General features: G+C 39.9%; 2 protein-coding genes across 3 annotated transcripts; one reads left to right on the plus strand and one right to left on the minus strand.

Annotated features, from left to right (window-relative positions):
* Window positions 1-285: 285 nt before the first annotated feature.
* On the plus strand, window positions 286-8,644 carry tespa1 (thymocyte expressed, positive selection associated 1). Of its 2 annotated transcripts, none has more exons than XR_005893840.1 (12): window positions 286-573; window positions 1,639-1,826; window positions 2,227-2,269; window positions 3,303-3,343; window positions 3,425-3,478; window positions 4,007-4,046; window positions 4,505-4,555; window positions 5,347-5,442; window positions 5,522-5,730; window positions 5,873-6,967; window positions 7,433-7,520; window positions 8,138-8,180. XR_005893840.1 is itself a non-coding variant. In XM_041033432.1 (12 exons), the coding sequence occupies exons 2-12, from the start codon at window positions 1,682-1,684 to the stop codon at window positions 8,227-8,229; spliced, it is 2,067 nt and encodes a 688-aa protein (XP_040889366.1). In that variant the 5' UTR covers window positions 287-573; window positions 1,639-1,681; the 3' UTR covers window positions 8,230-8,644. The 2 variants fall into 2 exon arrangements, 1 of the variants encoding a protein (XP_040889366.1); XM_041033432.1 differs by having other exon boundaries at window positions 287-573; window positions 5,873-7,080; window positions 8,138-8,644.
* tarbp2 (TAR (HIV) RNA binding protein 2) lies at window positions 8,614-14,146 on the minus strand. The gene is made up of 7 exons (XM_041033435.1): window positions 13,956-14,146; window positions 12,783-13,097; window positions 12,468-12,537; window positions 12,180-12,297; window positions 11,637-11,764; window positions 11,180-11,375; window positions 8,614-10,587 (listed from the first exon to the last, which is right to left on the minus strand). The coding sequence occupies exons 1-7, from the start codon at window positions 14,006-14,008 to the stop codon at window positions 10,430-10,432; spliced, it is 1,038 nt and encodes a 345-aa protein (XP_040889369.1). The 5' UTR covers window positions 14,009-14,146; the 3' UTR covers window positions 8,614-10,429.
* Between the last annotated feature and the right edge of the window lie 2,246 nt (window positions 14,147-16,392).

Consider the following 16,392-nt stretch of genomic DNA (forward strand, 5'->3'; position numbering starts at 1 on the left):
TGTATAGGATACCCCAAATCAAAATGATGTAGGTGCATGAAAACAGGGCACTGAATGGACTGTAAATGCAAGATAATGAAACTGGGGAGTTGCTTTGCTGTCTGCTGGAGATCACATTGCCTATCTCATACCTTACATTATTGTGAAGATTATAATCTTCTCTCATGTGTAGTCACATTTACCTCTGACATTTCCAGCAACATGTATCAGTCTAACAGCTTTTGTTTCTGCAGGATGTGTCGCAGCTGCGTCCCACGCTGATAAAACTGTTATGTTTCGGATGAGATGCAAAGTCACTTCCTACAGCCTGCCGCTCAAACCCCATCCCCTGTGACGGTCCGCGCAAATTCAACCAGACACACATCTGGCATTGCTAAAGAGGAAATTACCCGAAACTCGTAATCTTGCATTGATCACCGAAAGAAAAAAATAAATAAATAAAACGTCAGAACAGGCTAGATGCCTTTAATCAGTTTGCTTAAGACTGCAGGTAAGTTTCAAACTAAGCCCGAGACAACAGGAAACGAGAGAAGGAGCGCCACTGACACAGAACTGAAACCTGCGTCGATGAAGGTAAGGCTGCTTCTCTTCTGTCAACTGTGTTCGCTGTTTTGCTTTTCATAGGGATTACTCTGAATAGATATACTTAATTCGGCTTAAAAACGCCACCTGACAGTTAATACAACTATTAGACAACTTGATATGGAGGAGATCTTGTTATATATTTAAACAGATGACAACATACTATGGACGAATTTTATAATGGACAAAAACCTGCGAAACACACATCTATGTTTTCGAAAGGGTTTAATCATAATCAGTATTAATCATTTATGTGTATCAGGCATGTTTTCTTTCGTGTATTGGAAGATATACTGGACCATAAATTGTATGGTCAATTAGGACTTTCACTCAGACATTAATTTAAATGTTGAAATAAAGTTTTTATTTAAATGAATTTGGATAGAACTTTCAATCTGTATATCTCCCCGGTTTTACTCTGTCACTTTACATTTTCCAGCTACTCTATACATGTTGTATGTTTAATTTGCTGGTATTACGTTTTTCATTCACCTATACATATTTTGGGGTTTGGACTTCTATTTTTTGTCAGTTTTATACTCAATATTTAAATGGGTTTTTTATGCTTAAAATGACCAAATTTAACTAAAACTTAAACTTGATGTAGTGGAGTTGTGCCCTTTGAGTTTTACTGTCAGTGAATGGCATCCACTGCAAAAGGTTCATATGAAAAGGAGTTTCAGAGTGTTTTATTAACTGTCAAGTAAGATTTCCAGACAGAAAAAAACTAATTAATTCATTAATTGATGTAGACAGTTCTATAGTGGTAGGGGCTTCTAGTCCATGCCAAAGAATGTTATCAGTCAGTGGAGAGTTTAATGTCTCATTATAATTTACTCTTTCTTTAACTTGTCAAATAACACACTTTATGAGGAAGCACAGCACACTGTTAATAATCTATGGCATCTTAAATGTCAAATAATATTGACAAAATATATCAACACAAAATACTAGCATGGACATCAGTGTAAAAATGGTATTGGGCTCAGCCTTTTTAAACCAAACAGAACATATTGTCTGTATTTCATCTCAGGCTCTCTAACTGTGTCTCTGTAGCTTCAGTCCCACCATGTTCCCTGGCTGTCTGTGAACTAAGGCGATGGAGAGCCCGTCCTCCACAGTGAGGCGGCGAGCCTGGATCAACAGCAGCCGACAGTGGCCCACTTTGGAGGACTTGGACCCCGAAGGGCCACTGTGCAACCTCCCTTCTGCCTCTATAGCAGACGATGACGTCTTTTCTGATGGTAAGTGCAAACTAAAGAGCATGTGGGTGATCCAATCAGAAATCTGTCCCATATCTACAGTTCAGACAACAAATGATTAATTGAGACTGAGGGAAGTTGTGAAGGATTTTGTGACCAGTTTCTTACCATTGTAATTTCTTTTATTACACATACATATAATAAAATGAATTGCTCTGATTATAAAAAAAAAGTTGTATCACTTCTTCTTTTAGAAATAGCATAATTTATAGGATTGCTTCAATGCAATCAGAGTTTCCACTTTTCCTAATATAACATAACATAAAATGTCCAAAGTTATTATAAAAAGTGTGGATGTTTGTTAAAAACTGTGAAGAGTTGTTGTTTATTTAATGAGGATTAGTCATCAAACAAAAGTGTTGTACATGTATGATTTCCACAGGATGCTTCACAGGAAAGATTGAGAACTGGCTCTTGGGTTGTGGGTGAGTCTTGCTTTACAACTTTTTTCCTTTTTTAAAGATGAACGTAAGATGATAAGAAGCACTTATTCTGAAGGGTTCTGAAGGTCAAAGTGTCAGTCTCTGGAAACCGGTTTAACAAACAACTTCAAGTAGAGAGTGGAAACTCTTTGAGGTCAGGTGTTCCAGGAAGACAGCACAGTAAGGCCAGTAAAGCCACGGTGCTGTTTTCACCACAATACCTTTAGATGATGCGCTTTTACGATTCCATTGGAAAAATGCGCTTCTTTTATTTCTTATAAACCATAATATAAGACTTGTCTGACTTGACTTTGGTTGAACCAGCAAAGTTTGTCCTCAGGAGATCTGCCAGTGTTCACTGACACAACAGGTGGTTGTCTCGGTCAAGACATGCACACAGCCAATGCTGAATATGTTACTCTCAGGAATAGATGCAAACATTTCAGCCAGACTTCCAGCCCTGACGCTGTTTCACCAAGAAAACCCACAACCTAATTTTTTCAAAATTTGCTTTGTGGTTTAGAGAGAAATAATTACATAACTAGAGGGCGATAACACTTCCTTTTTCTAGTTATGAAAGTGATTGGAGGAAAGAGGTCAGCACACAGAAATTCTTTAATGCCTCTAACTGTAGATCGGTCACTGAAAAGGAAGCTGCTCTGGTGGTTATTAGTGAGGTATTACATATTGTATGTCAGCATCTAAATGGCTCCCAACATTAATATACAGTACAGAACAGGGAGTGGTGTGATGCATTCTGAGAACTCAGCATGAAGATGACCAACTGGTTTGGAGGTGTTGATCTTAATTCTGCTCAGCATGTGAACATTTCTGCAAACGGAAGTTGACTGACATCAGCAGCCTGTTAAGAACTGATTAGAGAACAGATCTGAGTGATTCTCACAAGCATGCATTGTAGATAGGCTGCTATCATATGCAAATGCACTCGCACATTTGATAGAAGAAACATACAGATAACACTGAACAAATATATGTGTGTGTATTTATGCATTGAATCTTGGAACATGTCTGACAGGTCGGAGGCCCGCACAGAGAACACTGGCCAGCTTAGTTTTGGTGAGTATGAACTGAAACAAAGGTATAATGTGCAACTAGATATGAAGGTACACAATCAATGACTGTGTGTCCTCTCTTCAGAGTCTGCACTCAAAGCCAGCAACTTGGACGATGACCTAAGTCTTGGTGCTGATGGTAAGCACACAAACACGCTATGTACACACAAACATGCTATGTACACACACACACACACACACACACACACACACACGCACAAAGGAAATGAACAAAGCAGGAAATGTTCTTATAGGAAAATGAGATGTGCATCATGAATGTTTTTTTAATTTTTTGTTCAAGCTTATGTTTGTTGTGTTTGGAACAGTGGCGACAAAGATTCACATGCACTGATGCATTTATTCCCCTCAACTGTAGCATCTCACAGAAATGTTAAGTGTTACACAGTGTTAGTGTACCTCTGTGAAGGAGGATATTTTTTGAGAAAGTTTTGGGTATGTTCCAAAATAAGTGGTAAGACTGAAATCTGCTCAGCAACTTTTAGTTTAAGATATGTCTTTTGGTACAAAAAGTAACCAAAATATAACACAACATTTGTACCAGTTCGATTGTACTTAACATGCAGTGATGTTAATCCAACTTTCACCAAGTTAACCCACCTAACACATAGGCTGCATATCAACATACCCTTCTTTCTTTCTGTTTCAGCTTCTGTGTTAAATAGTGGAGAAATATCATGTGAAGCTGGGTAAGTAGCAGCTGTAATGTTATAGTTGCAGTGACAATGAAACAACAAAACACATAAAATGTTCAGTGTAGTGCTACTGTGAATAATATGAATCTGTGTTGCTTTAATCGCTGAACTGACAGAGGCCATTCTGTTTTTCCCAAGTGCATATCCTATTTTCCGCATAAGAACACATTTAAGAGAGAAATGAGCTGTCTTTGATGTTTCTCATGTTTAATTCAGATCTAACGGCATAGGAACAAGTGTCTTCACTGATAATTTAGTTCTTGTTTACACCTCTGCATGCTGAGGCAGCTTCTATATAAATGATTCAGAAGTGAGAATGAGATAGCACTTTTTTTAGTTTTAAGAATATGTGAAGAGAAAGGACTTCTGAATTTATTTAATGAATAGAAAAGCAACTTAAAAGAATGGACTGTTCTTTTTCTTCTTTTTCTCACTCTGTGCTGACCATGAAGCCTCACACAGAATCCTTCCCTAAATCGACGACACAGCAGACTCACCAGCAGGTCAGTAATAAAACCTCTTCCACTGAAGGGAGCAGATATTATGAACTAGGACTGAACTAGGACCTGAACCCAAATGCACGACTCTCAGTGCAAAAAAAATAAACGGTTTTATTAACAAAGTACCAACAGAAAATCACTCATAGAAGAAATGGCTCAGTGCAAAAATAAGAAACGAAAAATCACTCTTTGGAGGAAAAAGACGAAACCAACTAGACAAAGTGACTAAACAACTCTAACAAAGAAAACAATAGTAAGGACCAAGAGAAAGTAACAACAAAAACACAAGACCTAACTTGACGAGGGATTTTTAAACATGGACAAAACGCTGGTTCTCTGACAAAACGTCCAGATGAACTGGCACAGAACAAAGGGAGACGCAGCCAATATATAGACACTAGGTAATGGGGAACAGGTGGAAACAATCAGGGCGGGGAAGACAATCAGACGAGCAGGAACACAAGAAGAAGGGCAAGCTACCTGAAACACAAAGGGAGAACAGGTTACCAAAATAAAAGCAGAAATCACAAGACAATAGAAGACAAAACATAACGGAGTTTTCTGGATATGACAACAGATCAGATCAGATCAAAAACTAATACTGATGTCAAATTATTTTCATAGGAATTTTTCTATAGAAGAAATTTTTTCTTTGGAAATGTAAATAAAAAATAAAGCAAGGCTCTGTGTTTGCTTGTCCCCTGACTATTTGATTACAGTTTTGCAATAGTATTATTATTGATAGTCTGATTTGTGTTTCATATACAGTGTATGTTTTCATATTTTGTGTATAGCACGCCTCGTCATGGACTATGTCTGCCGTCACTGAACTTGGGCCACAGCATGGCCTCCAGCTGCCTCTCCTCCTCCACCTGTAAAACAACATCAAGGTGAGGCTGCAAGACTTATAAAGGGTTCATTATTCTGTGCATTTCCAGACTGATAATCCAGGCTTTCTCTCAAACATAGTGTGTCAGAGGTCCTGCAGATGTGTTCGGAAGATGCAGAGGAGACGTTGTATGAGCTGGGTTTCGGCTGTGATGAGCCACAGGTCACTGTTCGCATCCCTCCTCGCTTCTTCACCTTCCCCTCTCAAGCTCAGGGCATCAACTTCCGCCTCTTCCTGGACTCACAGCTGCGGCGGATACGAGAAGAGGACCCCAGCCTCTCTCTTGCTAGTAAGACTGGATTTCTTAAATGACTCTGCTGCCGGTTATCTTTGTCGTGTGAATTCTATAATGTTGTTTGATGTGTGATAAGGTGAAATAATTCTGGGAGTTAGCAACTTTTGTTAATTAACATTTTTTTTTGTTTCCACAGGTCGTTTCAGACAAGTCCAAGTGCTCACAGCAATGGCCAACGCTTTTTACTCCCTCTACTCCCACGTGTCTCGCACCCCTCTTCAGAAACTGGCCACACCAGAGTTTACCTTCTCGTCTCCCGTGGAGAGAATTGAACGCTTCAGGAGCAGCATTCGCAGTGAGCCACGTTCTCCGGTGGAGAGGCTAAAGGATACCGTTTCCAAGATGTGCCTCTACACAGGCTCCCCTCGAGGGTCAGATTCCACCTCTCCACAGCCCTCCCCCAGGAAGAGGTCCAGCCTCCCTGATGTTGTGGATATAGTCCTGGTGAAAGTCAAGACCGGGTCTTCTAAGAAACTGGACATGGGGGATTTTAGTAGAAGTAATTCAGCTGTGGATGTTAGGCTAGTCACGGATGATGATGAAGCCTGTAGCAGTGGGAAAGAAGAGCAAACACAGCAGACTGTGGCGAACACTGACATTCTTCAGAGTGGAAATATCTGTCATAAGGAGATGCAGAGCAGTAAACAAACTGATAATACTGATGCTGTTGAAAACGATTTCCAACCCACAGACCCTGACGACAGGACTCACAGTATAAGAACATCTCTAGCCTCATCATTATCAGGAGAAACTGTGATAGAAGCAGACCATCAGTTTCTTTCATGTCAGGCAGAGCAGGACTCAAATTCGACTCAAAGTGACACAAGGACAGCTGAGCTAAAGTCTGTTGCCAAGGTTACATATGATCTAATCTGCCCGCAGATAGTCGAAAGTGTACACCAGGCGCCTTTCTGCTGTCAACGCACACACAGTCCAAAAACAAACACTTACAAACCTCTTATCTCCTCTGAGACAGAAAGCACAGATACATCGTGTCCTGGATCACAAAATCCCCACACACAAACCCCTATCTCTGAGCCTGATGAGGACTCATACACAGGAGAAGCCAGACTGGGGGATGCATCCAGACCAGTTCCCGTCCTGTCCCCCAGTGGCAGCTTTACCCAATACTGCATCACTGTGACTGGCTGGGATGGGGATGATGCCTCTTCCTGTTCCTTGAACTCACCAGATTCCAGTCAAACTTCACCCGTCTTGCCTGTCCAGACATGTGAGGAGTCTTTTAATGAGGGGAAAACTCAGTACCTGAATCCGCTGACACATCGGGGCCCAGGGCACTTCTCCAATAACCTACAACAGGTTAACTCTTTTGAGCTGGAGGAGGTACTGCGATGTAAAAAAAAAAACAAAAACTAAACTAAATAGTTTTATTTCAAATTGTGATGTTATAAAGGAAATTTTTTTCCTGATCGATTCACAAAATTTACATTCTCTAATTTGTAAGTGACCTCATTTGTAAATGATTAAAAAAAAACTAGATCATATTAATGCTGTTCAGTTTAAACTATCCTTCCAGTTACACTGACTCTGTCAATGTATTGTCCAGGTTCAATGGTATGCAGATTTTATTAATATAGAATTTTATTATTATAGATTTAATATTGTTTCCTAATTATTCAAGAGTCAAAGCAGATATACAGTATATATTATATGCTTTATACTTTTGGCTAAACAGGTGCATAGCGCAGGAGAGGAAGATTTCGGACAGTCAGATACTCCAAGGACAACAACCTCACCATTGTCCACAAAATGTCAGTACAAAGGTACAGTATATTTATATTTTCTTTCCGTGTGAGTGACATGTTTTGAATGAACACAGAAAGACATGTTTGCTAGTTACAACTTGGCTTTGTTACACTGTAGTTACATTTTACAGGAACGCGATGACGCCTCATAATTTTAAAATAGCTATTTCTAATACAGAAAAAAGCTGACCTCAGTCACAGCAGAAAGTCCTTTAAACAGTTATAAGTGAAATCAAGTGAACAAAAGCGTGTTGTCAGTTTACACTGTAACCAGATTGCAGCGTGGATTCTTTAACTGTTGTAAAAATGCACAAACAAATTTTTGTGCCCACAAAACTTTCTTGCTAGACTTGAACATTTTACTTTGGGCCTCACATGGCTCGAGGAATTGAGTATTTTACAGTGATGTATGTAAAAAAGGTTGAATGTGTTTGCATGAAGATCAGTTTATCAGGAAGGGTTGGTTTTTGACTGAGAGGCACAAGTCTATACAGGTCACTGTGCAGGTGTATTTGTCACTGGGAACATACTGAATGTGCCTTTGTGTATCCATTCAGGTCAGACTGCAGCTGCATGTGTGCAGTGTTACACAGTGCATGGAGTTGTTAGCTGACTGTGTTTGTGTCCTGGTCTAGGTGAAGTGGTCCGGGGTGACAGCGTGCAGTCAGACAGCAGCGGCTATGCAGACGAAGAAGTCAGTCCCTCATCAGACAGACATGGTAGATGACAGGAAACAGAGAGCTCCATGTAGTCTTTTCTCACCTGTGGATGTTTTTCCTGCACTAAAGATTTAATTTTACACAACTCATGATTTGGAAAGTACAGCCAAGCAAGGGCCTATAGTCAAGCAGGCCCAAAAGATTAAAATGTCATTGAAAAGTTTAGGATATGCAGAGCATCCAGTTTTTCACCAGTGCTCATACTCTATACAGAATATTGTAAATAAGTAAACATAAAGTCACTGAAAGGCTTTCCTGTGTGGTTCATTTTTGAATAGAATGGTCAGTCAATCTGGAATTACGGCATGTTCGATTTATAAGTTTGCAGTAAATTTACAGAAAACGATTTATTGGAAACAAAGTCAATTTCACAGGGAGTTCACACTTTAGTTCACAGTAAAAAAAAAAAAAAAAAAAAAAAAACTGGGCAAAATTTTCTACAATGACAAAGTATCTCAAATTTAACAATGTCAGCATTGACACCAATGGTGTCAGCACCTAAAATTTGCTAAGAACTAGCTGTTTATTTCCTTTACTTACCAGGAAACCAATATGCAGATCTGCCTATTCAGAGAAAAAGAGATCCGTGTTACATCAGACACACTGTACTAGGTACCAGACAGGGATGATGAAACATGGTCAGCCTGAATTGTGCAAAGGACATTATCTTTTCAAGTAGTGCAAACTGTTTTATATCTTCAATACTTATTTCAGCAGAGTGCAAAGCAGTATATTGACAGATATGCAACTACAGTGAGAAAGGTAGTAATGAAACCTTACACCAAGACACAGGTGGTCTGAAAATATTCTCTGGAAAATCACTTATCGTCAAATGGAATCATAATCACATTGACAGAAAAAAAGGGGTTAAATTAATAAATGAGACAATACTGTGCATAACAAACACTAAAACATTCTTTAGTTAATATCTTTGAAACTCCATATAAGAATATGCTGTAGTTTTATTTGTCTGGTCTATGATACTGAAGATCAAAAGTAAGGTTTTCTTTAATGATTCATTTGTTACAAGAGCAATTCATTTTCAGATGACTCACGGTACTTTTTAAGGCCTTTGTTGTACACAGATATGGATTTACTAAGGTCCTAATGCAAAGACTGCAAAATACAATAAGGAATAGAGAAAATGGCAAATTCTGATAATTACATTTTGTGTTGTTTGCACATTCAGGAATGAACAGAACCTTAATTGTTGTTAATGGAACTATCATCACAATTAAAAAAATGTATTTTCTGGCGTGGTTATCACAAAAGTAAAAGCTTCTGATGATCATGTTGAGAGTTCCTAAAATGCTCTGAAAGCCATCAACCTGTATCTTGCAACAAATTCTATAAAGGGGAAAAATTATATAACTTGATGAGGATCAATTCATATCATTTTCCATCCCCTGAATCTACTGATCTTTCTCACAATTCTACTTTGGTAAATGCAGAAGAGCAACATGATTAGAAAGGGTTCATTTAAAATCTAACCTAACGTGTTCAAAACAGATCAAACAGTAAGTTTTAACTGAGTGAGTTTTAAAATGACAGAGGAAAAATGTCCGAAATTCAAATCTTTGAAGGCCAAACATTAAGAACATCATAGAGACAGTTTGAGTATCAAGGGCTCAAATTAATATGCAAAAAAAGACAAATTTTTCAAGACTCACACAAGCTTGTGTGTAAAAGGGGCAGTCTTTAAAATAATTATCCTCTGACATCTATTCAGCAGAGTCTTTTTCTCCTTATTTCAGCAGCACGTCTGTAATTACTTTTTTTCCCCCGTCCATCCATGAGATTGGCGATTCAAGGGCCCAATTTATACAAACCTCTTTGACCTTTTGCACTTTTTTGTTGCACCAGAATTCTTCAGTTATTTGGGAACTCACTGCAAAAGCCCCATATAAAATTTCAGATAAAGAATTTTTCAGCTTTAGGTTTGAGGGAAAAACGTGGTATATGGATGACAAGCAAAAACTAAAAGTACTGGTTTTTGGGCAACTAAATGTTCATTGGTGACAATTAGAAATCAAAGAGACCAGAAAAGGGTTCTGGGGTTAATTTGGGGGCAGAAAAAGTCTCTGTTTCCAAATTTGAGGTAATTCATGGTATTTGAACTCATCACAAAAGTGCCTCCGTTGTCCAAAGTGGAAATTTATCCTGGCAATGTGTAGTTGTGAGTTCCAGTCTACAAGGAGGAAGATGACATCACTTCCCTCCAGCCATGATTTTGAGGTACTGCAGTGCATTGTGGGCTGCGTTGGCTCGAGCGGCGTCTATACTCGGAGCAAAGCCATGGCACACTGTGATTGGCTGTGTGGACAGCTCCACTAAACACTGGCACAGGCCGCTCAGACTGCGCTCCTCTGAAAAAAGAAGAAAGCCATCAACTTTCCCACCCATCTTTGCTTCTTTGGACAGCAGGTGATGATATGTCTCAGCTTCCAGTTTGCCTGAGGAGAGCACTATAGGACATTTCAGTAGCATTTCATGGGCAGACATTATCTCCATTATCAACCTGATGAGGGATTTGATAGCTATGATCAAATCCCTAGAGGATCAGATGAGATATTATATCTATTATACTATATTCTATATAGTATAAAATGTAACATTGTATTTGTATATAAGAGTAATAAAGGTTTTCTTTAATGATTCATTTGTTACAAGAACAATTCATTATCAGACGACTCATGGTACTTTTTAAGGCCTTTGTTGTACACAGATATGGATTTACTAAGGTCCTAATGCAAAGACTGCGAAAGAGTAACTACACAGCCTGTCATTTGTTCTGCAAGTGCTGTGAACCAGATTTGAAAGCAGTAAGAGGCTTCAACACTGCTTTCAAGTCTGTTCAATGATAAACTCCTCTTAACTTTTCAGTATAGTTGGAATGCGATGCTCAGCAGAAGTGAAATTAACTGTAGTTTACCTGAACGGTGCCGTTTGCAAACTCACCTAGATCCAGATAACTGACGTCAAAGCGCTGCTCGGCAGACAGGTCACTCAGCAAGGAGCAGAAGTTGGAGTCGGAGGGCATGCCCAGGGGGTGGCTGCGGAGCTGGAGGATCTTCTCTCCAGCAGAGTTGCGCAAAGAGTCCCACGTGCAGCTGAAGCCTTTACTTTTGCCCGACTCAGCCCTGCTCCCCATGTGCTGTGTGTGTGTGTGTGTGTCGAAAAGGTGAAATTCAGAGCGGTTAATAAACACTAGATGACTGGAAGCTGCAGACTTCACAATATGACTGGAAGCTGCAGACAGCACTATGTAATGCAAATATAATATTTGCATGCTATCAAGGGAACATAAATTGAGGATGTAAATAAGTACTTCGGTTTTAGACACACATTATGTAGCACTGTGCATCCTTTCCCGTAATGTGCCGAATAATTTACCCCAAAGGATTTTCTTTCTCACCATGGTGAATGTGTCCTCTTCTGTGTCAGCGTCGTTGCTGGTCCTCAGGTCTACTGGGACGTCATGTATACGTGATAACATCTTAGCTGCTGCGTTTCTCTTGGCTAGCTTCTTGGACGTACCACTTCCTAGAAATGAACTGGAAATTATGAGTAATGTTGCACAAGTAATGACCACTGTTTGGTAACTGGTTTGACTTGATAATTGCCTTTCAGTAAGACTTTATTTGTTTATCTTGTTAGACAGGCCTTAATATTTCCTTCTGTTAGAAGCAAATATAAGCTGTGCCAGAGAGCAGCCAATGCTCTTGCAAATCACGTTAAGAATGTAGGTCAGTGAAGGTCAGAAACTACTCAACAACCCCTGTAAAAGGCAGTAAATATGATATATAAAGATTTTATAAGCAGTATTGGTGCATAAATGTTTCATCAATGACGGCAAACTTCATGATATTTATGAGAACTGGGTCTTGCTAAAACAAGAAAAGAAATCTGCAAACACAGACAACACGCACACACCCACAGAATGAAACAGGCACTTTACCGATTTCCACAAATCTCTCGACTCTGCAGGTCATGGTGAACTCTTTGCGATGTGCTGGACCAGACTCCTGAGTGACCGTGTACTCTGGCAAGCGCCATCCTTTCTGCACCACCAGTTCCTGGCAAAGAGGAACACAGACAAAAACTTCATTAAAAAATTTAAAAAAAAAAAAAAAACGTGTGAAACTATAAACTATGCAGACTGGTGAAACAATGACAGTATTCACTAGAAGAAAGTCAAACAACAAAGTTACACTTTAACTACAGTAGTTTTTCTTTGTTTAATCACCTGCAGAGCCCCTACAGGGTTACATTCAGACTGCTGAGAACTGCCTGAGGTCTTCATCTCTGACTGGGAGCTGCACAGAAGACGAGACAAAACAAGAGGAAGTAATGAAACCACACAGACCTCAATCTTACACTTGTTCAGTGTTGAAACAGTCTACATATCAAGCAAACGACAAGCCATTAGATATACAGAGCATAAAGAGATGTTATTTTGGTTAACATCAACTGATGCTGGATCCACGCCTTTTTTTCATTATATGTGCCATTTTAACTGTAGAGTCTGTGAAAAGAAACTAAAAGAAAAACGGAAACTGACCTGTCTCCATCCGTAGACACATCAACCCCAATAAACCCGTCTACTCCAACACCAACTCCTGCAGGACCTCCGAGACCCCCTTTGAGCATCTTCAGAGCAGCCTCGGCTGCTTTGTGCTTGGCTGCCTTCTTGCTGGGCCCTTGGCCGGTGCAGCTGATCTCTCCAACGGAGACGCGGAAAGTGAAGTTGGGCTGGTGGGCCTGTCCCTCGGCCTTCAGCAGGTCATACACTGGGGTTTTGCCTATCCGCGTTCCATACTCCTGCAGCAGACTGATGGGCGTCTTTCCGGGATTCACAGCCAGCATTTGCTCAATACTAAATAAAAGAAAACCCAAAGCCTAAGATGGACTGTCGACTCCAGTGTGTCAGAGGAAAATGGACAGACCAATCAATCAGTCACACACACACACACATATACTTGTGCTTCTCCAAAAATAATGTCCTGGTTGTGCAAATCCAGAAAACCTCACTGAGAAGTTGAACCATTCTAAAAAATAACCATAATCTAAAATTCCACATATGTCTTTTGTATTGTGGCAACAGAAATTACAGCAGCAAATATGAACCTGAATATATCCACATGTCTAGGCACTCAGAGGGATGATGGAGAAGGTTTTTGTTGCAACTTTAGATTAAATGACAGTCAAAGTGAAATTTCATACATAAAAGCAAATATAAATGGAAAAATGATTCCACTGGAGAAAATAGCTTGGAAACATCTGAAAACACAGGAAGCAACAGTTTGCAAGTCTGCACACTGACATCTGAATGGTAGAATACACTGTATGAGAAGACTGGAATCTAAAACCAGAGAAGTTCACGCCTTAGAGTTTGTTCTCTGTCTTCTCTCTTTAAGGGACTGAGCACACTACTGCAGGACTCTGGGTCTCCCTGGATTCAGTAATTCAGCAACCATGGTAATCAAAAAGCTTCCATTAATATACAAATCATCAATCAACGCGACTACAGCTGCTCTCATCTGTCAGATTCAGACACATATCCGGCACCTTATTTTGTAGCTAGCTGAGTAAACTTTGTGCTGACTAAATTACGGCATGTTAGAAAAAAAAAAACTAAAACCAGTAGTTTAATAATAGCAGCCGTTCGGAAAACAAACTAATAAAAGGATCTAATGGTCAGTGCTATGTTAGCTTAGCTTCTGTGCAGCTTCACCTGGAGCACCCGGAGTTTCTCTTCCAGCTGTCCGATGCTGTCTCGTCGTTCATTCCCTATTTCACGCAGACAGAGCCGATCGGTTTCGGATGGCAAATCCCCCCACCAAAACACGCACTTGGCTTTTCATGAGACGATATTTTCCCAGAAAGATGATGAAACAGCGACATGTGAAAGGCAGACGAAGCCCCCCCTGCTCCGACAGAAAACAGATATGACGTAGGACGTATCCTGGCGCAAATCGAACTCTCATTGGTCCGAAGAAGAAGCGGGTTAGTTCGTTTTGGACTCCGGGAGACACCGACGGCGGTGGACAGTACAAGGTTAAAATATAGGAGCAGCACATGCGTGTAGCGACTACTGGAGGATTTTTTTCTCTACAGCAACAGAAGCAGGCGAATGCACCGCTGAGAAATAGCCCCACTGTCATTAAAATATTAATATCTACAAGTCGTCCGTCAGAAGTCGAACTTGTCCACTTAAAATGTGCATAAGGTTAATAAACAAACCTAGCTACTTACCTACGTTACCTTGCACAAATAAAATTAACTTTAACGTAAATACGGTACCTAAAGGAAGAACTATATCTTGGTAAATTGTCCTTTACAGTGTTTTTAATTAGTGACGTTAGTGCAGGAGCTGTGGCATCACAAAAACACATGAGTGTAACTTTTTTGTTTTGTTTTATTTTTTTGCGGGGAACTAAAATATTTAAACTGCTGTTGTCAAACATGTGCATCGGATAAGAAAACGGTACCAGTATCAGTATTCAAGTAAGCACCAGTACCAGTTGTACTTGATTAAATGTTAGTTGTTTCTACCTTGTTTTGTCATCTTGGTTTTGTTCAGCGTGTGAGCAAGTAATTATCCCACAAGTTATGTTTTCCGCGTGGGGTAGCCGGTTGAACTGTCCTTTTTTTAGTTTTCTCTTAATTATAGGAGACAGTAATTTAAGAAAAAAAAAAAAGTATTCTGCCTCCCTGCTTTTATTGCTCCCTGGATCTCTGTACAATCACTTGTTGTGACTAAAGTGAACCAGAAGAGGGCGACTGTCAGTCACTGATATACACAGCTGACAAGCCTCCTCTCTGTCAGGGCTTTGTTAGTTCTTTGGGGCCCTGGGTTGTCTGGCACCTGTCTTTTTTGCTATAGACCAGCTCTTAGACATGGCAGCTTTAATTTGTTTAGTGGACTCACCATTCATAAGCTAAAACTGAGGGGTTGGACCCAGGAATACTGCAGTAAGTCAACTCAAATAAACCTTACAGAGATAAATCTATAATAACAGTTGTAACTTTACCTATACAGAACGCAACTAGACAAAGTTTAAAAAGTGCTTTACATGTGAATGCTTTTTAACACTACAGTGTAATATAATCAAGTGCAAAAATTAAATCGAAAGCTCCCGGTCTAAACTACAGCCCTTTATAAGTCAAAGTGGTGGCAAGCAGGTAAAAACATGCATGTTGTGTGTAGAGGGGTTGTATATAATTATAATTTTTGCAAGCAAAAAGTGATTGCAATTAAATTAATTATGGAATAACATTACAGACTGAAATCAGTACTAATTTGGGTCCAGTTTCTCTGTTTAAATTCCTTTGCCTTGGTGAATACGGAATAGGAATCATGCAGACCCTTAAAATCTTTTGGACCCACAAAATCAGAACCTCCTGCCCAACTAATGTAGCAGCACTTCCATAAAATATTTCAGTACATTTTCCACCTTTCCATCGTTTCCTTTATTTCTGTGGCCGGGTAATTAATCCCGTGATGGTTTGCTCGTAAACCCCTGCTGGCCGCCGTTGAAACAGAGCTTGGATTCTGATGGCTTCATTCACTGGCATCAGTGTGTCAGTGTGGATAAGCACATTTTGCCAAATTCAACACAAAGTGAACTGGCCATGACAATGAGTAAAGTTGTCTCCCATTTGAACTCCCAAACCTACAATCAAAGCACCATGATTTATCTGTGACCAGAGTACACCCCTCCTACTCATTATTCATACTTTCAGCGTTAATTTGCCTTGTTCGCCGGGCCTTCATTTGTCGGTTGAAGGCCCTAATTTATTGACCTATAACGTGATAATGTAAGTGTTTTTATTGAGCTAGTGGTTAAATCACTGAGCGAATGAGATCAGGAATGAATACTGTCTTAGCAGTGACAATATACTTCATCCAAAATGTATGCACGCATCCACAAACACACTTTCCTTTTCCCTTTCTTGGCCTGGCGCATTAGTATGTGTGGTTCTTTGGTTGCCAAAATCATCAGTAGATATCTTCAAGCATGGAGCTGTATGAATGCTCTTTTTCCCTCCTTCCACAATATGATGTGTTTCCTTTTTTGTGTGTGTTTTGATCCCTCTCTTGCGGCCAAGCTGTGCTGTGGTGAGGCGCGGGTTCGAGTGGCGCTCCTGTGTTATTTTTGGCAGCAGGA

Source organism: Toxotes jaculatrix, chromosome 3 (genome assembly GCF_017976425.1).
Source record: "Toxotes jaculatrix isolate fToxJac2 chromosome 3, fToxJac2.pri, whole genome shotgun sequence".
NCBI lineage: Eukaryota > Metazoa > Chordata > Actinopteri > Toxotidae > Toxotes > Toxotes jaculatrix.